The sequence below is a fragment of the Oncorhynchus nerka genome, linkage group LG15, assembly GCF_034236695.1.
Source record: "Oncorhynchus nerka isolate Pitt River linkage group LG15, Oner_Uvic_2.0, whole genome shotgun sequence".
NCBI lineage: Eukaryota > Metazoa > Chordata > Actinopteri > Salmoniformes > Salmonidae > Oncorhynchus > Oncorhynchus nerka.
Window position 1 is genome coordinate 37,976,559 of NC_088410.1, and position 26,563 is coordinate 38,003,121.

Here is a 26,563-nt window from a genome sequence, read left to right on the forward strand (position 1 = left end):
GTTGTATGTGTCGAACTGCTTTGCTTTATCTTGGCCAGGTCGCAATTGAAAATGAGAACTTGTTCTCAACTTGCCTACCTGGTTAAATAAAGGTGAAATCAAATAAACAGTGGAAGTGAAGCTAAAATGGTTCCCAATACTCAATGCACTTCTGTGTTGAGCTGTAAAGGCACTCACTCAGTCTTAGAGATTGCAGTTTTGCCATACATTGGGGTTGCTTAATTGTCATAATTAAAAATAACAATACAAATTGATTGCCAAAGAAGACATGCCTAATATAATGCTGATTATTTTGTTACCCCACTGATTTTCATACAAAACAAACAATTTAACCTGTGAATTATTAATTTATTTTAAATTATTGTCAAATCTGCGAGGGACATTTTCTATCACTGCTAGGAAATTATGTATTTTAGTGGTTAGGGTGTACCACAGTTAGACAGTCCATTTTCAATATACACACCCCGCCACTAGGGGCAGCAGCGGCCAGGCCAGGTGATTTTTAAGTGCCAACAGTGTGATTGCTCACAGGCAGGGGTTGGAATCATCAACTATTTTTTTCCAATCATTTCGTTCTGAACAAAACCATATTTTTTTCGTTCCATTCCACTGTTCCAACCTGCAAAATAAAGTTCTGAACCGGTTCTAACCCCCAAAAAGTTATGGTTTATATTGTTCCTTTTTAAACCTCTGAAATGTTTACATTTAGCTCAACATTAAATTCATTCACCAATCAGTAAGGATAGAGCAGCTTGCTGTGGAGTGGGCAATCTATAGTTGTTTACATGTGCGATGGACAGACAACTGTAGGGCTCAAGATGACAACTACATTTTGCGTATTGCGAAAGAGCGAGAGAGGTTGGAGGAGGCTTGGCTTGAAGAGCTTATTGACATGCATTATCTGAATTAGGCCCACAGAATTATACATTCAGAGGAGCGGCTTCTATGGAGGAACTTTAAATGTCTTTGAACTTCAGAGAGTTGGCTAAACGTTGAACCAGATGGAGCTAGCTAGCTAACAAGCTGTATGTGCAGATCTTTTTGTAGTGTGAAATGTGATACCATTAGTATCCTTAACTAGCATTGAAAAAGTTCATTCTAATTAAATAAATAACTTCACCCTAATTTCTGAATCCCGCTTGTAACGTCAGTCGGCTACAGTAGCTTGGGGAGGGGCAGGTAGCCTACACATGCGCACACACATTGGCAGAAATGTCTACATAAACTAAAGGTTAAAAAAATAACACAATAAAATAACAATAATGAGGCTATATACAGGGAGTACCGGTACCGAGTCAACGTGCGGGGGTACAGGTTAGTCTAAGTAATTTTTACATGTAGGTAGGAGTAAATCAAATATATTGATATAGCCCTTCTTACATCAGCTGATATATCAAAGTGCTGTACAGAAACCCAGCCTAAAACCCCAAACAGCAAGCAATGCAGATGTAGAAGCACAGTGGTTAGGAAAAACTCCCTAGAAAGGCCAAAACCTAGGAAGAACGACAGATTTGTACCTTGTCAGCTCGGGGATTTGAACTTGCAACCTTCCGGTTACTAGTCCAACGCTCTAACCACTAGGCTACCCTGCCGCTCCGAGTCCTATATCGACATAACCTGAAAGGCTGCTCAGCAAGGAAGAAGCCACTGCTCCAAAACCGCCAATAAAAAGCCAGACTACGGTTTGCAACTGCACATGGGGACAAAGATCGTACTTTTTGGGAGAAATGTCCTCTGGTCTGATGAAACAAATATAGAACTGTTTGGCCATAATGACCATCGTTTTGTTTGGAGGAAAAAGGGGGAGGCTTGCAGGCCGAAGAACACCATCCCAACCGTGAAGCACGGGAGTGGCAGCATCATCTTGTGGGGGTGCTTTGCTGCAGGAGGCACTGGTACACTTCACAAAGTAGATGGCATCATCAGGACGGAAAATTATGTGGATATATTGAAGTAATATCTCAAGACATCAGTCAGGAAGGCAAAGCTTGGTCGCAAATTTTTTAAATTTTACCTTTTTATTTAACTAGGCAAGTCCGTTAAGAACAAATTCTTATTTTCAATGACGGCCTAGGAACAGTTCAGGGGCAGAACGACAGATTTGTACCTTGTCAGCTCGGGATATGAACTTGTCCAACGCTCTAACCACTAGGCTGCCCTGCCACCCCATGGGTCTTCCAAATGGACAATGACTCCAAGCATACTTCCAAAGTTGTGGCAAAATGGCTTAAGGACAACAAATTCAAGGTATTGAAGTTGCCATCACAGCCCTGATCTCATCCTATAGAAAATTTGTGGTCAGAACTGAAAAAGTGTGTGAGAGCAAGGAGGCCTACAAACCTGACTCGGTTACACCAGCTCTGTCAAGCGGAATGGGCCAAAATTCACCCAACTTATTGTGGGAAGCTTGTGGTAGGCTACCCGAAGTTAAAAGTTTGACCCAAGTTAAACAATTTAAAGGCAATGCTACCAAATACTAATTGAGTGTATGTAAACTTCTGACCCACTGGGAATGTGATGAAAGAAATAAAAGCTGAAATAAAGAATTCTCTCTACTATTATTCTGACATTTCACATTCTTAAAGTAAAGTGGTGATCCTAACTACTTCTAAGACAGGGAATTTGTACTAGGATTAAATGTCAGGAATTGTGAAAAACTGAGTTTAAATGTATAAGGTGTATGTAAACTTCCAACTTCCAACTGTATATTCCGGACCTTACTACATTCCTCCTGCCTATGGATATGAGCAAATCAGCTATTTTCTGCAGTTGGCATAGCCTATACTATACTGAACAAAAATCTAAAGGCAACATGTAACGTGTTTGTTTCATGAGCTGAAATAAAAAGATCCCAGAAATGTTCCATGCGCACAAAAAGCTTATTTCTCTCAATTTCTGCACACATTTGTTAACAGTTATGTAAGTGAGCGTCTGTCCTTTGCCAAGATAATCCATTCACCCGACAGGTGGGGCATATGAAGAAGCTGATTAAACAGCATGATCATTACACAGGTGCACCTTGTGCTGGGGACAATACAAGGCCACTAAAATGTGCAGTGTTGTCACACAACAATGCCACAGATGTCTCAAGTTGAGGGAGCATGCAATTGACATGCTGACTGCAGGAATGTCCACCAGAGCTGTTGGCAGATAATTGAATGTTAACTTTTCTACCATAAGCCGCCTCCAATGTTGTTACGTCCATCCGGCCTCACAACCGCAGACCATGTGTAACCACGCCACCCCAGGACCTCCACATCCAGAATTTCTGCATAAACTGTCAGAAACCATCTCAGCAAAGCTCATCTGTGTGCTCGTCTTCCTCACCAGGGTCTTGGCCTGACTGCAGTTCGACTTCGTAAACGTGTTCAGTGGGCAAATACTCACCGCCGGAGAAGTGTGCTCTTCACAGATTTAATCTTGGTTTCAACTGAACTGGGCAGATGGCAGAACACATGGCGTGGTGTGAGCGAGTGGTTTGCTTATGTCAACGTTGTGAACAGAGTGCCTCGTGGTGGTGGTGTTATGGAATGGGCAGGCATAAGCTATGGACAATGAACACACTTGCATTTTATTGTTGGCAATTTGAATGCACAGAGATACCGTGACAAGATCCTGAGGTCCATTGTCGTGCCTTCACCTCATGTTTCAGCATGATAATGCACAACCCCATGTTGCAAGGATATATACACAATTCCTGGAAGCTGAAAGTATCCTTGTTCTTCCATGGCCTGCATACTCACCAGACATGTCACCCATTGAGCATGTTTGGGATGCTCTGGATCGACGTGCACGACAGCGTGTTCCAGTTTCCACCAATATCCAGCAACTTTGCATGGCCATTGAAGAGGAGTGAGACAACCTTCCACCGGCCACAATGAACAGCCTGATCAACTCTGAGGCAAATGGTGGTCACACCAGAAACTGGCTGGTTTTTCTGATCCACCACCCTTTTTAAGGTATCTTTGACCAACAGATGCATATCTGTATTCCCAGTCATGTGAAATCCATAGATTAGGGCCTAATTTATTTATTTCAATTGACTGATTTCCATATCAACTGTAACTCAGTAAAATCGTTGCATGTTGCATTTATATTTTTTGTTCAGTGTATTATACAGTAAACGGTGTGAAGTTAAATGTGTTATATAGAGTGTAGGAGTGAATATCAGGGACAGATTTTTGTCCTGCGAGACGGGGCTAACAGAGATGTTAACAGCTTCACACAGATGTTTTGCATGCAAAAAAAAATATTATTTTTGGGCCCTCACCAGTCTGCATCCCTGAGTTGAACACTAACCAGTCATTTCAATTGCAATTAATGGCTTCTGACCCACTACAAGCATTAAGGAGTGTGTGTCTCTTCAATCCCATATTATCAGTAAGACAGGCAAATACAGAGGCGTTGGGAGACCCAGAGAGACCAGTGCAGTCTGGGTAACTTGGTCTCTCTCTCTCCATGCTCAGTAGCCAGGCTGTCATTACAACAGCTATTTGAGATCAGCTTGACCGGGATTGTCGACAAACGCATTACACTTGACTTGTAAATGTAATTAACACCTGAGCTGACATTCACTATGAGCCAGAGGGAAATAGTCTATGCCATGACTGCAGACAGCTATTGGGGGTACTCACATCAGAGCTGACTGCTGACTGCTATTTGGGGTATTCACATCAGAGCTGACTACAGACAGCTATTGGGGGTACTCACATCAGAGCTGACTACAGACAGCTATTGGAGGTACTCACATCAGAGCTGACTGCTGACTGCTATTGGGGGTACTCACATCAGAGCTGACTACAGACAGGCCCAGGGGGTGTTTGGGGCAGTGGTTTACCATGTTAGATAGGTGCCCAGACCAGGGGGTCCATTTTGGAAGTATTTTGAAGTTCTTAGGATGTCTGTGAATTCAGCCATCTATGTTATCGATTTCCCCATAGACTTCCATTGTAGCAATAGAGAGCGGTGGGCTCTTGTTGTGTTCTGTTGGCCTTGGTTCCTCGTGAGTGTGAGTTAGAGTCCTGGGGCTATAGGAGGTAGAAGTCTCCTATGTTGGGGTTGTAACCAGCCCAGAGTTTTGTTCCTGTGAGGTGTTTTTCTATTTTCCCAGTGATGTCGGGTGACTGTGTCACTGTTCTCCCATGGGCTATACAATGTGTTAGAGAGCGGTGCACTCCAGCTGTTTTATGTGCGTTTCAAATTGGAGTGTTGGCTGCTTGTGGGCCCAGGGAGTGTCTGGGGCAGTGGTCCACGATGTGGGGGTTGTGCCCAGACCAGGGGGTCCATTTTGGAGGCGTTTTAGGGGTCTCTCAGTCCCTTCTAAGTTGGGTGTCCTGGTCGTAGCTTTCTCATTGATTTCCATTGTGACAGTGGAGACTGTTTGGTGGTAGTTGCTCCGTACCGCAAAATGCTTACGAGCCCTTTCCCAACAATGCAGAGTTAAAAAGTAAGAACATTTTCAAATAAAAATAAAAATAGTAACACTATAAATAATAATAATTATGCTGTATACAAGGAGTCCTGGTACCGAATAAATGCGCAGGGGTATTTTTGATTTTATTTATTGAACCTTTATTTAATTAGAACGAGGCAATCAGGATAGATAATCAACAAAGTAGCAGCAGTGTATGTGGAGAGTGTTGTGTGTGTCAGTGCGGGTAGAGTACAGTGAGTTTGCAATGAGGCAGTGTAAAAAAAGGTTAAATGCACTGATTGCTCATAGATTCCACTCACCTGGTGTCCTGAATCAGTTCCTGATTAGAGGGGAAGAATACAAAATTGCCTTAGATACCAGTCATAGAAAAATAGAATCACCACACACAGACAAATAAACCACTTAAAAGGCATGTTTACATTACTATCTTGTCTCATAAATTATTATCTGTTTTAGAGTGAATTAAGTCCAAGCGTGAAGTAAGTCTCTGTTCATTCGCACACTTGACTTCCCAACCTCTGGTTGAGGCAGCAATTTCAGTGGAAAAGTGAGAAACGTTTCAATATTCATGTCACCGCCATGTTTTATTCCCTTAAAAGTGCAGAGAACATTTTCTTAACCAAGAGTCAAACTCTTTCAATGGAAGGTGCCTTGGGGCTGAAGAACATCAGAACTCTTTTGTGGGTGTGCAGACTGACTTTCCTGTCCTCGGTTGGTTTCAAATATGGAGGTGAAACTAAGCTTGCTACGTCTAGGGGACCTAAGTTTACCTAAGTCATTCATAATCTGATATAAATGTGTGCATTTCACATGAAAGTCAGTTAAGCAATGCATGTGTCTTTATGGCAGACTGTGTACTCGCCAGGATTCAGGTTAAGCTTGATCTGCCAGCCCAAGCAGTTTTTCAATGTTCACAGTGACCTAAACGGCAATCTAAAAAAATAAACAAACGGGCATATCAAATTAAAAGTGTCCAAACAAACACAGGAAAACCCTTCCGGGATGGGAGGCTACTCAATTTACCTCTCACTCCACCATTGCCTGTCAATCACTTGCACCTACAGTTGAAGTCAGAAGTTCACATACACCTTAGCCAAATACATTTAAACTCAGTTTTTCACAATTGCTGACATTTAATCCTAGTAAAAATTCCCTGTCTTAGTTCAGTTAGGATCACCACTTTATTTTAAGAATGTGAAATGTCAGAATAATAGTAGAGAATTCTTTATTTCAGCTTTTATTTCTTTCATCATATTCCCAGTGGGTCAGAAGTTTACATACTCAATTAGTATTTGGTAGCATTGCTTTTAAATTGTTTAACTTGGGTCAAATGTTTCGGGTAGCCTTCCACAAGCTTCCCACAATAAGTTGGGTGAATTTTGGCCCATTCCTCCTGACAGAGGAGCTGACTCTTTTCTCTGTATATATCAACGATGTCGCTCTTGCTGCGGGTGATTCCCTGACCACCTCTACGCAGACGACACCATTCTGTATACATCTGGCCCTTCTCTGGACACTGTGTTAACTAACCTCCAAACGAGCTTCAATGCCATTCAACACACCTTCCCTGGCCTCTAACTGCTCTTAAACGCTAGTAAATCCAAATGCATGCTTTTCAACCGTTCGCTGCCCGCACCCGCCTTCCTGACTTGCATCACTACTCTGGACGGTTCAGACCTAGAATATGTGGACAACTACAAATACCTATGTGTCTGGCTAGACTGTAAACTCTCCAGACTCATATTAAACATCTCCAATCCAAAATCAAATCTAGAATCGTCTTTCTATTTCGCAACAAGCCTCCACTCACGCTGCCAAACTTACCCTAGTAAAACTGACTATCCTACCGATCCTCGACTTTGGTGATGTCATCTACAAAATAGCTTCCAATACTCTACTCAGCAAACTGGATGCAGTCTATCACAGTGCCATCCGTTTTGTTACCAAAGCCCCTTATACCACCCACCACTGCGACCTGTATGCTCTAGTCGGCTGGCCCTCGCTACATATTCATCGCCACTGGCTCCAGGTCATCTAAAAGTCTATGCTAGGTAAAGCTCCGCCTTATCTCAGCTCACTGGTCACGATAACAACACCCACCCGTTGCACACGCTCCAACAGGTATATTTCACTGGTCATCCCCAAAGCCAACACCTAATTTGGCCGCCTTTCCTTCCAGTTCTCTGCTGCCAGTGACTGGAACGAATTACAAACATCGCTGAAGCTGGAGACTTGTATTTGCCTCACTAACTTTAAACATCAGCTATCTGAGCAGCTAACCGATCACTGCAGCTGTACATAGCCCATCTGTAAATAGCCCACCCAATCTTCCTACCTCATCCCAATATTGTTTTTATTTACTTTTCTGCTCTCTTGCACATAAGTATTTCTACTTGCACATCATCATCTGCTCATCTATCACTTGTGTTAATTTGCTAAATTGTAATTACTTCGCTACTATGGTCTTTATTGCCTTACCTCCTTACGCCATTTGCACACACTGTATATAGACTCTTTTTTTCTATTGTTATTGACTGTACGCTTGTTTATTCCATGTGTAACTCAGTTGTTTTGTGTCGCACTGCTTGGCCAGATCGCAGTTGTAAATGAGAACCTGTTCTCAACTAGCCTACCTGGTTAAATAAAGGTGAAATAAAAAAACAGAGCTGGTGTAACTGAGTGAGGTTTTTAGGCATCCTTGCACGCACATTCTTTTTCAGTTCTGCCCACAAATGTTCTATAAGATTGAGGTCAGGGCTTTGTGGTTGGCCACTCCAATACCTTGACTTTGTTGTCCTTAAGCCATTTTGACGTATGCTTGGGGTTATTGTCCATTTGGAAGACCCATTTGCGACCAAGCTTGAACTTCCTGACTGATGTCTTGAGATGTTGCTTCAATTTATCCACATAATTTTCTGTCCTCATGATGCCATCTATTTTGGGAAGTGCACCAGTCCCTCCTGCAGCAAAGCACCCCCACAACATGATGCTGCCTTCCCCGTGCTTCACGGTTGGGATGGTGTTCTCCGGCTTACAAGCATCCCCCTTTTTCCTCCAAACATAACGATGGTCATTATGGCCAAACAGTTCTATTTTTGTATCATCAGACAAGCGGAAATTTCTCCAAGAAGTACGATCTTTGTCCCCATGTGCAGTTTCAAATCGTAGTCTGGCTTTTTTATGGCAGTTTTAGAGCAGTGGCTCCTTCCTTGTTGAGCGGCCTTTCAGGTTATGTCGATATAGGACTCGTTTTACTGTGGATATAGATACTTTTGTACCTGTTTCCTCCAGCATCTTCACAAGGTCCTTTGCTGTTGTTCTGGGATTGATTTGCACTTTTCACCCCAAAGTACGTTCATCTCTAGGAGACGGAACGCGTCCCATCGTGTTTATACTTGCGTACTATTGTTTGTACAGGTGAACGTGGTACCGTCAGGTGTTTGGAAATTGCTCCCAAGGATGAACCAGACTTGTGGAGGTCTACAATTTTTTTTCTGGGGGCTGATTTCTTTAGATTTTCCCATGATGTCAAGCAAAGAGGAACTGAGTTTGAAGGTAGGCCTTGACATACATCCACAGGTACACCTCCAATTGACTCAAATTATGTCAATTAGGTTATCAGAAGCTTCTAAAGCCATGAGATAATTCTTCGTAATTTTCCAAGCTGTTTAAAGTGTCGTGGAAATTTCCTGTATTTACCAAATCATGAGAGCAAACCACACACAAGTCAGAGTTATCATAAAGTCCATCTTTAATTATATGAGCTCCATCACAACCCTGTGACTCTCAGATCAATTCAGTGTCTATAAATGAATTCTCTGAGAGTCCCTTACATATTGCAACTGAGATCCTTTATAGCAAAGACACACATAGCCAGACAGCATTGGCATAATTTATCGTTCAGCTTTGTCTCCTAAACTATGTTATTTTCTCAAACTCAGAACCTAAACAAATCCTCACATCAACAGGCATATATCAAATCCATCCTATCTTGACAAGATCACAGAGACACATTGACTGGCACACAGACATTGTGGAGCCAAGAGATACACGCTTGACCTCTCTCCGGCCCAAGCAACTTAGTATTGACAGAGAACAGATACTGCAACCCCGCCACAGTATTATACAAAAATAAACATTCTGATGAGAAGTACAGTGCCTTGCGAAAGTATTCGGCCCCCTTGAACTTTGCGACCTTTTGCCACATTTCAGGCTTCAAACATAAAGATATAAAACTGTATTTTTTTGTGAAGAATCAACAACAAGTGGGACACAATCATGAAGTGGAACGACATTTATTGGATATTTCAAACTTTTTTAACAAATAAAAAACTGAAAAATTGGGCGTGCAAAATTATTCAGCCCCCTTAAGTTAATACTTTGTAGCGCCACCTTTTGCTGCGATTACAGCTGTAAGTCGCTTGGGGTATGTCTCTATCAGTTTTGCACATCGAGAGACTGAAATTATATAAATGAATAATTCACAGGTTAAATTGTTTTGTTTTGTATGGAAATCAGTGGGGTATAACAAAATAGTCAGCATTATAATAGGCATGTCTTCTTTGGCAATACATTTGTATTGTTATTTTTAATTATGACAATTAAGAAACCCCAATGTATGACAAAACTGCAATCTCTAAGACTTTACAGCTCAACACAGAAGTGCATTGAGTATTGGGAGCCATTTTAGCTTCACTTCCACTGTGACATGGCATGAGATATAATACACTGCTAAAATAACACATCCTAGATCTGAATGAATGAAATATTCTTATTCAATGCTTTTTTCTTTACATAGTTGAATGTGCTGACAACAAAATCACGCAAAAATTATCAATGGAAATCAAATTTATCAACCAATGGAGGTCTGGATTTGGAGTCACACTCAAAATTGAAGTGGAAAACCACACTACAGGCTGATCCAACTTTGATGTAATGTCCTTAAAACAAGTCAAAATGAGGCTCAGTAGTGTGTGTGGCCTCCACGTGCCTGTATGACCTCCCTACAACGCCTGGGCATGCTCCTGATGAGGTGGTGGATGGTCTCCTGGGGGATCTCCTCCCAGACCTGACACAGTCCAGCCACATGAGGTCTAGCATTGTATTGCAGGAGGAGTACCCAGGGCCAACCGCACCAGCATGTGGTCTCACAAGAGGTCTGAGGATCTCATCTCGGTACCTAATGGCAGTCAGGCTACCTCTGGCGTGCACATGGAGGGCTGTGCTGCCCCCCAAAGAAATGTCACCCCACACCATGACTGACCCACCGCCAAACCGGTCATGCTGGAGGATGTTGCAGGCAGCAGAACGTTCTCCACGGCGTCTCCAGACTCTGTCACGTCTGTCACATGTGCTCAGTGTGAACCTGCTTTCATCTGTGAAGAGCACAGGGCGCCAGTGGTGAATTTGACAATCTTGGTGTTCTCTGGCAAATGCCAAACGTCCTGCAACGGTATTGGGCTTGTAAGCACAACCCCCACCTGTGGACATCGGGCCCTCATACCACCCTCATGGAGTCTGTTTCTGTGGTCACCACCTGCAGAACCACTCCTTTATTGGGGGTGTCTTGCTAATTGCCTATAATTTCCACCTGTTGTCAATTCCATTTGCACAACAGCATGTGGAATTTATTGTTAATCAGTGTTGCTTCCTAAGTGGACAGTTTGATTTCACAGAAGTGTGATTGACTTGGAGTTACATTGTGTTGTTTAAGTGTTCCCTTTATTTTTTGAGCAGTGTATATGTTTCTAATGAGCAGACATTGTTCATGTACAACCATTGGATTAGTATAGTGTTGTTGCGTAGTGTTGTCTCAACTCTCACTTACCTTACCTGCTACTCCCCCTATGGACATTCTTTCTCCTGTTGCTCCCCTGCGTGTTGGAGCTCGAAGCCTAAGATTTTCACTGTGCCCTGCAATTGCACCTGCAACTCTGTACATGTGACTGTTAACTCCAACTGAGCATTGATGCAGATTGTTTAACACACACACACACACACACACACAGTCAAAGTTTGGAGACACCAACTCATTCAAGGGTTTATCTTAATTTTTACTATTTTCTACATTGTAGAATAATAGTGAAGACATGAAACAACACATGTAATCATGTTGTAACCAAAAAAGTGTTAAACAAATCCAAATATATTTTATATTCTTTAAAGTAGCCACCCTTTGCCTTGATGACAGCACTGCACACTCTTGACATTCTCTCAACCAGCTTCACCTGGAATGCTTTTCCATTTCCATTTCCATTTAAGTCATTTAGCAGACGCTCTTATCCAGAGCGACTTACAAATTGGTGCATTCACCTTATGACATCCAGTGGAACAGCCACTTTACAATAGTGCATCTAAATCTTTTAAGGGGGGTGAGAAGGATTACTTTATCCTATCCTAGGTATTCCTTAAAGAGGTGGGGTTTCAGGTGTCTCCGGAAGGTGGTGATTGACTCCGCTGTCCTGGCGTCGTGAGGGAGTTTGTTCCACCATTGGGGGGCCAGAGCAGCGAACAGTTTTGACTGGGCTGAGCGGGAACTGTACTTCCTCAGTGGTAGGGAGGCGAGCAGGCCAGAGGTGGATGAACGCAGTGCCCTTGTTTGGGTGTAGGGCCTGATCAGAGCCTGGAGGTACTGAGGTGCCGTTCCCCTCACAGCTCCGTAGGCAAGCACCATGGTCTTGTAGCGGATGCGAGCTTCAACTGGAAGCCAGTGGAGAGAGCGGAGGAGCGGAGTGACGTGAGAGAACTTGGGAAGGTTGAACACCAGACGGGCTGCGGCGTTCTGGATGAGTTGTAGGGGTTTAGTGGCACAGGCAGGGAGCCCAGCCAACAGCGAGTTGCAGTAATCCAGACGGGAGATGACAAGTGCCTGGATTAGGACCTGCGCCGCTTCCTGTGTGAGGCAGGGTCGTACTCTGCGGATGTTGTAGAGCATGAACCTACAGGAACGGGCCACCGCCTTGATGTTATTTGAGAACGACAGGGTGTTGTCCAGGATCACGCCAAGGTTCTTAGCGCTCTGGGAGGAGGACACAATGGAGTTGTCAACCGTGATGGCGAGATCATGGAACGGGCAGTCCTTCCCCGGGAGGAAGAGCAGCTCCGTCTTGCCGAGGTTCAGCTTGAGGTGGTGATCCGATATCCACACTGATATGTCTGCCAGACATGCAGAGATGCGATTCGCCACCTGGTCATCAGAAGGGGGAAAGGAGAAGATTAATTGTGTGTCGTCTGCATAGCAATGATAGGAGAGACCATGTGAGGTTATGACAGAGCCAAGTGACTTGGTGTATAGCGAGAATAGGAGAGGGCCTAGAACAGAGCCCTGGGGGACACCAGTGGTGAGAGCACGTGGTGAGGAGACAGATTCTCGCCACGCCACCTGGTAGGAGCGACCTGTCAGGTAGGACGCAATCCAAGCGTGGGCCGCGCCGGAGATGCCCAACTCGGAGAGGGTGGAGAGGAGGATCTGATGGTTCACAGTATCGAAGGCAGCCGATAGGTCTAGAAGGATGAGAGCAGAGGAGAGAGAGTTAGCTTTAGCAGTGCGGAGCGCCTCCGTGATACAGAGAAGAGCAGTCTCAGTTGAATGACTAGTCTTGAAACCTGACTGATTTGGATCAAGAAGGTCATTCTGAGAGAGATAGCGGGAGAGCTGGCCAAGGACGGCACGTTCAAGAGTTTTGGAGAGAAAAGAAAGAAGGGATACTGGTCTGTAGTTGTTGACATCGGAGGGATCGAGTGTAGGTTTTTTCAGAAGGGGTGCAACTCTCGCTCTCTTGAAGACGGAAGGGACGTAGCCAGCGGTCAGGGATGAGTTGATGAGCGAGGTGAGGTAAGCGAGAAGGTCTCCGGAAATGGTCTGGAGAAGAGAGGAGGGGATAGGGTCAAGCGGGCAGGTTGTTGGGCGGCCGGCCGTCACAAGACGCGAGATTTCATCTGGAGAGAGAGGGGAGAAAGAGGTCAGAGCACAGGGTAGGGCAGTGTGAGCAGAACCAGCGGTGTCGTTTGACTTAGCAAACGAGGATCGGATGTCGTCGACCTTCTTTTCAAAATGGTTGACGAAGTCATCTGCAGAGAGGGAGGAGGGGGGGAGGAGGATTCAGGAGGGAGGAGAAGGTGGCAAAGAGCTTCCTAGGGTTAGAGGCAGATGCTTGGAATTTAGAGTGGTAGAAAGTGGCTTTAGCAGCAGAGATGGAGGAGGAAAATGTAGAGAGGAGGGAGTGAAAGGATGCCAGGTCCGCAGGGAGGCGAGTTTTCCTCCATTTCCGCTCGGCTGCCCGGAGCCCTGTTCTGTGAGCTCGTAATGAGTCGTCGAGCCACGGAGCGGGAGGGGAGGACCGAGCCGGCCTGGAGGATAGGGGACATAGAGAGTCAAAGGATGCAGAAAGGGAGGAGAGGAGGGTTGAGGAGGCAGAATCAGGAGATAGGTTGGAGAAGGTTTGAGCAGAGGGAAGAGATGATAGGATGGAAGAGGAGAGAGTAGCGGGGGAGAGAGAGCGAAGGTTGGGACGGCGCGATACCATCCGAGTAGGGGCAGTGTGGGAAGTGTTGGATGAGAGCGAGAGGGAAAAGGATACAAGGTAGTGGTCGGAGACTTGGAGGGGAGTTGCAATGAGGTTAGTGGAAGAACAGCATCTAGTAAAGATGAGGTCGAGCGTATTGCCTGCCTTGTGAGTAGGGGGAAGGTGAGAGGGTGAGGTCAAAAGAGGAGAGGAGTGGAAAGAAGGAGGCAGAGAGGAATGAGTCAAAGGTAGACGTGGAGAGGTTAAAGTCGCCCAGAACTGTGAGAGGTGAGCCGTCCTCAGGAAAGGAGCTTATCAAGGCATCAAGCTCATTGATGAACTCTCCGAGGGAACCTGGAGGGCGATAAATGATAAGGATGTTAAGCTTGAAAGGGCTGGTAACTGTGACAGCATGGAATTCAAAGGAGGCGATAGACAGATGGGTAAGGGGAGAAAGAGAGAATGACCACTTGGGAGAGATGAGGATCCCGGTGCCACCACCCCGCTGACCAGAAGCTCTCGGGGTGTGCGAGAACACGTGGGCGGACGAAGAGAGAGCAGTAGGAGTAGCAGTGTTATCTGTGGTGATCCATGTTTCCGTCAGTGCCAAGAAGTCGAGGGACTGGAGGGAGGCATAGGCTGAGATGAACTCTGCCTTGTTGGCCGCAGATCGGCAGTTCCAGAGGCTACCGGAGACCTGGAACTCCACGTGGGTCGTGCGCGCTGGGACCACCAGATTAGGGTGGCCGCGGGGCCACGCGGTGTGGAGCATTTGTATGGTCTGTGCAGAGAGGAGAGAACAGGGATAGACAGACACATAGTTGACAGGCTACAGAAGAGGCTACACTAATGCAAAGGAGATTGGAATGACAAGTGGACTACACGTCTCGAATGTTCAGAAAGTTAAGCTTACGTAGCAAGAATCTTATTGACTAAAATGATTAAAATGATACAGTACTGCTGAAGTAGGCTAGCTGGCAGTGGCTGCGTTGTTGACTTTGTAGGCTAGCTGGCAGTGGCTGCGTTGTTGACACTACACTAATCAAGTCGTTCCGTTGAGTGTAATAGTTTTTACAGTGCTGCTATTCGGGGGCTAGCTGGCTAGCTAGCAGTGTTGATTACATTACGTTGCGTTAAAAGAACGACAATAGCTGGCTAGCTAACCTAGAAAATCGCTCTAGACTATACAATTATCTTTGATACAAAGACGGCTATGTAGCTAGCTATGTAGCTAGCTACGATCAAACAAATCAAACCGTTGTACTGTAATGAAATGAAATGAAAATGTGATACTACCTGTGGAGCGAAGCGGACCGGGTTGTTGAGTGCGGAAGTTCTATTCGGTAGACGTTGGCTAGCTGTTGGCTAGCTAGCAGTGTCTCCTACGTTAAGGACGACAAATAGCTGGCTAGCTAACCTCGGTAAATTAAGATAATCACTCTAAAACTACACACTCTAAACTACACAATTATCTTGGATACGAAGACAGCAAAGACAACTATGTAGCTAGCTAACACTACACTAATCAAGTCGTTCAGTTGAGTGTAATAGTTTCTACGGTGCTGCTATTCGGTAAACGGTGGACGTTTGCTAGCTGCTGGGCAGATAGCAGTGTAGACTACGTTAGGACGACGAAATACGATAATTACGCAATTATCTTTGATACAATGACGGCTATGTAGCTAGCTAAGAAGAAATTGCTAAGATTAGACAAATCAAACCGTTGTACTATAATGAAATGTAATGAAATGTAATGAAAAGTTATACTACCTGCAGACCGAAGTGCGGATGCGACCACTCGCTCCAACAGTCTTGAAGCAGTTCCCACATATACGGAGCACTTGTTGGCTGCTTTTCCTTCACTCTGCATCCCAAACCATCTCAATTTGGTTGAGGTCAGGTGATTGTGGAAGCCAGGTCATTTGATGCAGCACTTATCACTCTCCTTCTTGGTCAAATAGCCCTTTACACAGCCTGGAGGTGTGTTTTGGGTAATTGTTCTGTTGAAAAACAAATGATAGTCCCATTAAGCGCAAACCAGATGGGATGGCGTATCGCTGTGGTAACGAGGCTGGTTAAGTGTGCCTTGAATTCTGAATGAATCTCTGACAGTGTCACCAGCAAAGCACCATCACACCTCTTCCTCCATGCTTCACGGTGGGAACCACACATGCGGAGATCATCTGTTCATCTACGCTGCGTCTCACAAAGACACGGGCGGTTGGAACCAAAAATCCCAAATTTGGACTCATCAGACCAAATGACAGATTTCCACCGGTCTAATGTCCATTGCTCGGGTTTTTTGGCCCAAGCAAGTCTCTCCTCCTTATTGGTGTCCTTTAGTAGGGGTTTCTAGGCAGCAATTTGACAATGAAGGCCTGATTCATGCAGTCTCCTATGAACAGTTGATGTTGAGATGTCAGTTACTTGAACTCTGAAGCATTTATTTGGGCTGCAATTTCTGGGGCTGGTAACTCTAATGAACTTATCCTCTGCATCAGAGGTAACTTTTGGTCTTAATTTCCTGTGGCGGTCCTCATGAGCCAGTTTCATCATAGCGTTTGATGTTCTTTGCAACTGCACTTGAAGAAACTTTTAAAGTTCTTGAAATGTTCTGCATTGACTGACCTTCATGTCTTAAAGTAATGATGGACTGTCATTTCTCTTTGCTTATTTGTGCTGTTATTGCCATAATATGGACTTGGTCTTTTACCAAATAGGGCTATCTTCTGTAGACCACCCCTACCTTGTCACAACACAACTGATTGGCTCAAACACATTAACACATTAAGAAGGAAATATTTTTTTTTTTAACAAGGCACACCTGTTAAATGCAATGCATTCCAGGTGACTACCTCATGAAGCTGGTTGAGAGAATGCAAAGTGTGGCTACTTTGAAGAATCTCAAATATATTTGGATTTGTTTAGCACTTTTTTGGTTACTACATGATTCCATATGTGTTATTTCATTGTTTTAAAGAAAAACCCTTTTAATGAGTAGGTGTGTCCAAGCTTTTGACTGGTACTGTATAAAAATCTTTAGCCATGTTTCAAATGTCCTTTTCTAACAAGACTTTCTGTGGTTCTTTGGACTCCACAGGGATCAACAAAGGAAGCTGTCTTCGGATCAATCACTTCCCAGAAGATAACAACTATGACACAGACAGCTCGGAATACATCTTACGTAAGTGCCTGTCTCCCGCCACCACATCCAGATGTCTTTTCATCCTTTATCATCGTGTGTAAAAGCACACAATGCCCATAGATACTCAATGGTTGCCCGTAGATACTCAATGGTAGTCAGTGGACAAGGTGTGCTTTATCTGTCAATACTCCCTTGGCCCTGGTCCATAACAGCATGATGTCATGACAGTAATTGGAGCTATAGAGAGACCGATGACATAAGTGCTGAGTTTATATAGACTTGAGTAAAATTAAAGTTACGTAACTAGAAAATATACTACTAGAATAAGTGTAAAAGTCTAAAAGTATTTGGTTTTAAATATACTGTACGTAAGTATCAAAAATAAATAGAAATTTAGGGTGTGCTAACCGCTGCTAGCTCTTGGCCTGCTGTGTATTGGAAACAACCTTATAAAAATATATTTCTAAAACAATGCTAAGAACTAAGAAAAAATGGCTTGTGTCATAGTTTCAACTGTGTGTTAGTGATGATGCCAAAAATGTCTTGTCCTTTACATTTGGCTACATGCATGTAATGCAATAGCAGCCAAAATGGTGCGTTAACAACAATGTTAAAAGTACTAGCACACTTCTCTGTACATCCATAATGCAATAACAGCAGAAAATGTACAGAGATGGTGAGTTAGTGACGATGCTGAACGTGCTAATGCTGAAACATGCTAATCATCCTAAACATACTGATGTTGTAGTCATGCTAACGTTGCAAACATGCTAACCATCCTAACTGCTGTGTACTATACAGGTATAGTGCGGGCCTCCAGCCTCTTCCCCATCCTGAGCAACATCTTGTTGTTGCTGGGAGGACTGTGTGTCGGGGCTGGGAGGATCTACAGCAGTAGGAACAACATCCTGCTCAGCGCCGGCATCCTGTTTGTGGCTGCAGGTAGGTGACGTCACACAGCTATTAATAATATTGCAATGGTGGCGATTCCCTGCACATTTAGCATTGCCTTGGAGTAGACATTACCCACTAATTTTACATATACTGTATGTACTTTTGGAAACACTAAGCTACTGTATGGGCAAGGCCCTCCAAGCACCTCTCATTTATACCTCTCTATGTATCTCCTCAGGTCTAAGCAACATCATCGGCATCATCGTCTACATCTCCAGTAATGCCGGTGACCCCAGCGACAAGAAGGACGAGAACAATAAGGGCAGCTATGGATACGGCTGGTCTTTCTACTTCGGAGCTCTGTCCTTCATCGTGGCCGAGTCCGTCGGCGTTCTCGCTGTCAACATCTACATCGAGAAGAACAAGGAGACGCGGTGCCGGGCGAGGCGTGAGTTCATCAAAACCACCTCGCCCTACTCCCGTATCCCTAGTTACCGTTACCGGCGGCGACGCTCCAGTTCCCGCTCCACCGACCCGTCCCGAGAGACCTCACCCGTCGGGGTGAAGATGGGAGGAGGAGGGGGAGCAGGCGTAGGAAGTGGAGCAAGCTTTGGGATGCCCATGAGTGGGATCTCCATGTACGCCCTCAGCAGGGACACTATGAAAAGTGGGATAGCTGGGTACTGTAGTCCAGAGCGTGACTCAAGTTTCCTGCAGGTCCACAACTGCTTCCAGAAAGATCTGAAGGAGGGTGTGAACAGGAGAACGACTCCCGTGTGAGAGTTGGAACGAATCTCTGAACTTGGAAGGATACAGGAGACTTCACAAAACTGTAAAGGAAACAGCTGGACAGCACAAGACCCAGGATCATTGTTGCAGCTACAAAACCCAGACCATCTTCCATGTTGAAAGGTCATAGTTCATATGATGGAGTGTGCTCTTTTCTTTGGTATAACAAATTGCCGTCTGTCTTCGTTTGGATGTGGAGGAGAAATGGAACCTTACCTAAGGTTTATTACGAAAAAGTAAAGCTAATATAAGTCCATTTACAAAAAGACTACAGAAACCCAGACCTTTAGTAGCAATGCTTTTGTGATACATGATAGTGTTTTGCATACCCCTCAACAAATGGTAGTCATATCTTGTTGTTTTGATGTTGTCAAGTGATAAAACTCACTTGAGGGGTTTTGCCATTGTAACTGGTGCTATACACTTTCAACACACTTTAAATATTCTGATTACACTTAGAAAAAGGGTTCCAAAATAGTTGTTTTGGCTGTAGCAGAACCCTTATTTTCGTTCTGGGTAGAACCCTTTTTTGCTTCCGGGTAGAACTCTTTTGGAAAGGGTTCTATATTGAATAAAAAATATGAACATAAGATCCCAGAAATGTTCCATGCGCACAAAAAGCTTATTTCTCTAAAAGGTTGTGCACAAATTTGTTTACATCTCTGTTAGTGAACATTTTCTCCTTTGCCAAGATAATCCATCCACCTGACAGATGTGGCATATCAAGAAGCTGATTAAACAGCATGATCATTACACAGGTGCACCTTGTGCTGGACACAATAAAAGGCCACTCTAAAATGTGCAGTTTTGTCAAACAACACAATGCCACAAATGTCTCAAGTTTTGAGGAAGTGTGCAATTGGCATGCTGACTGCAGGAATGTCCCCCAGAGCTGTTTCCAGATAATTTAATGTTAATTTCTCTACCATAAGCCGCCTCCAACGTTTTAGAGAATTTGGCAGCACGTCTAACCATGTCAGCCCATGACCTCCACATCCGGCTTCTTCACCTGCAGATTCGTGTGAGACCAGCCATCTGGACAGCTGATGAAATTGAGGAGTATTTATCTGTCTGTAATAAAGCCCTTTTGTGGGGAAAAACTCATTGTAATTGGCTGGGCCTGGCTCCCCAGTGGTTGGGCCTATTCCCTCCCAGGACAATCAATGCCTGTGCCCCAGTCATGTAATATCCATAGATTAGAGTCTAGTGAATTTATTTCAATTAGCTGATTTCTTTATATGAACTGTAACTCAGTAAAATCATTGAAATTGTTGCGTTTTATATTTTTGTTCAGTATACATTAAACACCAAAAGGTTCTACCTGGAACTAAAAAGGGTTATTCAAAGGGTTCTGATATGGGGACAGCTGAAGAACCCTTTTTGGTCCTAGATAGCAAATGTTCTCCTAAAACCGGGGAATTTTGGTAAACTTACTGGAATTTTGTAACTCTAATCCTTCTCTCCAACTGTTATGTGATACTCATCTATCTATCCTCTGTGGTCTTTGTATTGGAGGGAACTGGTGTACCTGTATGTTTGTACTATTATCTGAGCCACTGCCATACTCTTACTATTAGTAAATATCCAAATACTAACCCTTTGTAGATTGAAAATAAGTACGGGGATGTATGGAAATACTGAACTCCTTTTCATGAATAACATTCCAATCAATATAAATAATAGATTTATTTCAATCAAACGTACATTGTCTTTATTGAGTGTTAGTTTATTTTTGATTTTGCTCAGGGACGCTGTGTTGGTATTAACTCATTTACACCATTATGAAGTGTTACCTATTAGGTATATTACAGAAAAGCATTTGTGTTATATCTTATCTAATGCCATAAAGACTGTCATCAGTGTCCACGAATAGAGGTGAGATCACACTGGGCTATGTCTTGTTGTTTATGAGTCTACCTATTAATCATGTACTTCTGTGGAGGACTGTGTGTATGGCAAGTTCCCATGTAGATGTTGCCCATAGGCACAGATCTAGCATCAGCGTACTAAAATCTTAACCTTAAACATGAGGGGATAAAATGCTAAACTTACCTTGGATCAGCATCTTGAGAAAATGTCATTCCCTTACGTGTTGGAAAACTAAAGCCCCTCCCCACCCAAAAATTGCATATCTTACTTGAATATGTTATTTTCCGAACAGCCCAAAAGCACATGGAATTGGATAGTTGAAGCCACATTTCTAACCACCTCTGTAGGGGGTTTGAAGTCCGATAGAAATCTGATTCCTGGCCATGCGACTTGTGTCTGAATGGTCAAATCTGATTTATTTGCCCTCAAGTGGGTTTTAGACTGTTATTTGGAATATCTTCCTTCTTGCTAGCTACTCTTGTTGACAGTTTGACAAGAACATGTAGCCAACTAGCTAGTTAATTGTTTACAAACAAATGAGTGAATGCGCTAGAGAGCTAAACCGCTAGCTAGTTGACTGCTGTGGCTAACTAAAAAGGACTTGTTTTGAAAGTTGGATCATGTTCTCACACTATGATTTTGAACATTCAAAGCAACTGGGAAACATCCATGGCAGGTATTGTTGTCACTTTAACTTGCTACATAACTTCTGAGTGATCGGAAGTAGGAGCACCACCGCCAATCAGCCTACACCACTGCACACACACACCCATTTTTACTATGACAACTAGCGTAGCCATGTCAGCAAATTACTTCTGTCTGAACACACACAAATCTGATTTGGGTACTTGCTGTTTGGACAGTCAATATTCCAAAATGGATTTGATCATTAAGGCTTGCAGTGTGAACAAGGCTTAAAAAGGCCCCTAATTCAGAGTCAACTTCCTTTACGCCACATTGTTCATGGTGTTCAGTTCCCCCTCACATTGAGCTAATGAGGCAGGCTTGATAGGCCTGTAATGCTCCATTCTGTGGCAGCGCGGAAGGCATTAAGACATTACGAGCGTCCACAGGGTGCGAATGAAGGGAATCAACATCAAGTCACTTCAAGCATGAGTCTACTAACAGACTCCAATATCTCTCCTCTCTCTCCCAACTGGAGACTTTAGAAGGGAATTGGGTAATACGCCTATTACATCACCGGAGTTCATTTAGAGTTCACCTGACTCATTCCTGGGATTGTTCACCCGTCATTGGATCCTTGTGTTAGATTCTAATCAAATCAAAGTTTATTTGTCACGTGCGCTGAATACAACAGGTGTAGTAGACCTTACAGTGAAATGCTTACATACAGGCTCTAACCAATAGTGCAAAAAAAGGTATTAGGTGAACAATAGGTAGATAAAGAAATAAAACAACAGTAAAAAGACAGGCTATATACAGTAGCGAGGCTACATACAGACACCCGTTAGTCCAGCTGATTGAGGTAGTGTGTACATGTAGGTATGGTTAAAGTGACTATGCATATATGATGAACAGAGAGTAGCAGTAGTGTTAAAAGGGGTTGGCGGGTGGTGGGTGGGACACAATGCAGATAGCCCGGTTAGCCAATGTGCGGGAGCACTGGTTGGTCGGCCCAATTGAGATAGTATGTACATGAATGTATGGTTAAAGTGTCTATGCATATACGATAAACAGAGAGTAGCAGCATCGTAAAAAGAGGGGTTGGGGGAACACAATGCAAATAGTCCGGGTGTCCATTTGATTACCTGTTCAGGAGTCTTATGGCTTGGGGGTAAGCCGTTTTGTCCTAGACATGGCACTCCGGTACCGCTTGCCATGAGGTAGCAGAGAAAACAGTCTATGGCTGGGGTCTTTGACAATTTTTAGGGCCTTCCTCTGACACCGCCTGGTGTAGAGGTCCTGGATGGCAGGCAGCTTAGCCCCCATGATGAACTGGGCCGTACGCACTACCCTCTGTTGTGCCTTGCGGTCAGAGGCCGAGCAGTTGCCATACCAGGCAGTGATGCAACCAGTCAGGATGCTCTCGATGTTGCAGCTCTAGAACCTTTTGAGGATCTCAGGACCCATGCCAAACCTTTTTAGTTTCCTGAGGGGGAATAGGCTTTGTCGTTCCCACTTCACGACTGTCTTAGTGTGTTTGGACCATTCTAGTTTGTTGTTGTTGTGGACACCAAGGAACTGGAAGCTCTCAACCTGCTCCACTACAGCCCCGTCGATGAGAATGAGGACGTGCTCGGTCCTCCTTTTCCTGTAGTCCACAATAATCTCTTAGTCTTGGATAGGTTGTTATTCTGGCACCACCCGGCCAGGTCTCTGACTTCCTCCCTATAGGCTGTCTCGTCGTTGTCACAGTTGATCTTTTGGTGTTTATTTTTAGTGGCTATTTTGATTTATTTCATCAGGTGATTATTTGTGTCGTTTCAGGTGACTATGTGTGTCGTTTCAGGTGACTATGTGTGTCGTTTCAGGTGACTATGTGTGTCGTTTCAGGTGACTATGTGTGTCGTTTCAGGTGACTATGTGTGTTTAAATCATCAGGGTTGGTTGCGTGGTTCTGCTGCTTCCTTTGCTAGTTGTCACTCACGACTTCTGGAGACAGAGTATGATGCCTTTGTTATCCAATAATGGTCCACTGAACATACATCCTGTTCTGTTCATCAGCCATGAATTTGCGGATGACACAACAGTGGTAGGCTTGATTACCAACAACGACGAGACGGCCTACAGGGAGGAGGTGAGGGCCCTCGGAGTGTGGTGTCAGGAAAATAACCTCACACTCAACGTCAACAAAACTAAGGAGATGATTGTGGACTTCAGGCAACAGCAGAGGGAACACCCCCCTATCCACATCAATGGAACAGTAGTGGAGAGGGTAGCAAGTTTTAAGTTCCTCGGCATACACATCACAGACAAACTGAATTGGTCCACTCACACAGACGGCATCGTGAAGAAGGCGCAGCAGCACCTCTTCAACCTCAGGAGGCTGAAGAAATTCGGCTTGTCACCAAAAGCACTCACAAACTTCTACAGATGCACAATCGAGAGCATCCTGGCGGGCTGTATCACCGCCTGGTACGGCAACTGCTCCGTCCTCAACCGTAAGGCTCTCCAGAGGGTAGTGAGGTCTGCACAACGCATCACCGGGGGCAAACTACCTGCCCTTCAGGACACCTACACCACCCGATGTTACAAGAAGGCCATAAAGATCATCAAGGACATCAACCACCCGAGCCACTGCCTGTTCACCCCGCTATTATCCAGAAGGTGAGGTCAGTACAGGTGCATCAAAGCTGGGACCGAGAGACTGAAAAACAGCTTCTATCTCAAGGCCATCAGACTGTTAAACAGCCACCACTAACATTGAGTGGCTGCTGCCAACACACTGACACTGACTCAACTCCAGCCACTTTAATAATGGGAATTGATGGGAAATGATGTAAATATATCACTAGCCACTTTAAACAATGCTACCTTATATAATGTTACTTACCCTACATTATTCATCTCATATGCATAGGTATATACTGTACCCTATATCATCGACTGCATTGTTATGTAATACATGTATCACTAGCCACATTAACTATGCCACTTTGTTTACATACTCATCTCATATGTATATACTGTACTCGATACCATCTACTGTATCTTGCCTATGCTGCTCTGTACCATCACTCATTCATTTATCCTTATGTACATATTCTTTATCCCCTTACATTGTGTATAAGACAGTAGTTTTGGAATTGTTAGTTAGATTACTTGTTGGTTATTACTGCATTGTCGGAACTAGAAGCACAAGCATTTCGCTACACTCGCATTAACATCTGCTAACCATGTGTATGTGTATGTGACAAATAAAATTTGATTGATTTGATTTGATTTGAACAATTCTCTCCCCTCACCACCGATAGTTTCATCCATGATAAAGCTAAGCTTTTTTTCCAGTGTGCGCCAGTGATTTTCTTCCCCCTCTAATAGAGACAGAAATGACAGGATTTTGTGTTCCACTTGGCCAATGATTTAGCTGTTAGTTAGCGAGCTACTGTGTGACAGTACCCCTGCACTCTGTTGAACGATTGGTCTGGGTCTGTCTCATAGCAATTGAGGAGAAGATGACCGACAAAACAGTGAATGGCAGTCCTTTTAGGAACACATTTAATCATCAACCTTTTCCATGTTAGTTTTTCATTTGAACTTCACATTGATAGACAGCTTCATTAGATTTTTTTATCATGAACTTTCAATCATTATTTACTTTAACTTCTTTACTTTAACCTTGGTCCATGGCTATCACCATAACATGATTTGCACTGTATATTTTTATTTTATTTCTGAACAGCTTCCCGCTAGTGATTTTGGTATGCTTCAAGAAGAGAGCCCTTCCCAACTAGGTAGAGTAAAAATATATATATATAAGAACAAATAATAAATATATAAAATAATAAAAATAAAAATAGTAACACAAAAGGAATAGGACACTAATGAAGTTCTATACAGGGAGTACCAGTACCATATCACTGTGCAGGTGTATAAGGTATTTGAGGGATACTATACAGGGCATTCAGAACGTAATCGGACACCTTGACTTTTTCCACATTTTGTTGCGTTACAGCCTTATTCTAAAATTAATTAAATACGTATTTTCTCATCAATCTACACACAATACCCAATATGGACAAAGCGAAAACAGGTTTTTAGGTATATTTGCAAATGAATGAACAATCAAAAACAAATACCTTATTTACATACATATTCATACCCTTTTGCTATAGTATAAGACTCAAAGTTTAGTTCAGGTGCATGTTTCCATTGATTATCCTTGATGTTTCTACAACTTGATTGGAGTTCACCTGTGGTAAATTCAATTGATTGGACAGGCACACACCTTTCTATATAAGGTCCCACAGTTGACAGTGCATGTCAGAGCAAAAACCAAGCCATGAGGTCAAAGGATTTGTCCGTGGAGCTCCGAGACAGGATTGTGTCGAGGCACAGATCTGGGGAAGGGTACCAAAAAATGTATGCAGCATTGAAGGTCCCCAAGAACACACTGGCCACGATCATTCTTAAATGGAAGAAGTGTGTAACCACCAAGACTCTTCCTAGAGCTGGCCGCCCGGCCAAACTGAGCAATCGGGGGAGAAGGGCCTTGGTCAGGGAGGTAACCAAGAACCAGATGGTCACTCTGACAGAGCTCCAGAGTTCCTCTGTGGAGATGGAAGAACCTTCCAGAAGGAAAACTATCTCTGCAGCCCTCCATCAAATCAGGCCTTATTGGTAGAGTGGCCAGACGGAAACAAGATTCTCTGCTCTGATGAAACCAAGGTTCAATTCTTTGGCCTGAATGCCAAGCATCACGTCTGGAGGAAACCTGGCACCTACGGGGAAGCATGGTGGTGCCAGCATAATGCTGTGGGGATGTTCTTTAGCGGCAGGGACTGGGAGACTAGTAAGGATCGAGGGAAAGATGAACGGAGCAAAGAACAGAGATCCTTGATGAAAACCTGCTCCAGAGGTTCATCTTCCAACCTGACAATGACTAAGCACACAGCCAAGACAACGCAGTCTCAATGAGCCCAGACTTGAACCTGATTGAACATCTCTGGAGGGACCTGAAAATAGCTGTGAGGTGACACTCCCCATCCAACCTGACAGAGCTTGAGAGGATCTGCGGAGAAGAATGGGAGAAACTCCCCAAATACAGGTGTGCCAAGCTTGTAGCGTCATACCCAAGAAGACTCGAGTTTGTAATCACTGCCAAAGGTGCAAAAACAAAGTACTGAGTAAAGGTCTGAATACTTATGTAAATGTAATATTTTTTTCTTCTAGATTTATGAGGCGAAAAAACAATTTAATCCATTTTAGAATAAGGCTGTAACGTAACAAAATGTGAAAAAAGTCAAG

The 26,563-nt window shown here is 43.8% G+C and overlaps 1 protein-coding gene across 1 annotated transcript in view; it reads left to right on the plus strand.

Moving 5' to 3' along the window:
* Positions 1 to 20,459, plus strand: part of LOC115103560 (voltage-dependent calcium channel gamma-4 subunit-like) — a 30,802-nt gene extending 10,343 nt beyond the window's left edge. Inside the window, exons 2-4 of the mRNA XM_029624398.2 lie at positions 17,039 to 17,122; positions 17,885 to 18,025; positions 18,216 to 20,459. Coding sequence (XP_029480258.1) covers positions 17,039 to 17,122; positions 17,885 to 18,025; positions 18,216 to 18,757 — 767 coding nt within the window. The 3' untranslated portion in view covers positions 18,758 to 20,459. The remainder of the gene's footprint in view (positions 1 to 17,038; positions 17,123 to 17,884; positions 18,026 to 18,215) is intronic.
* Positions 20,460 to 26,563: the final 6,104 nt, after the last annotated feature.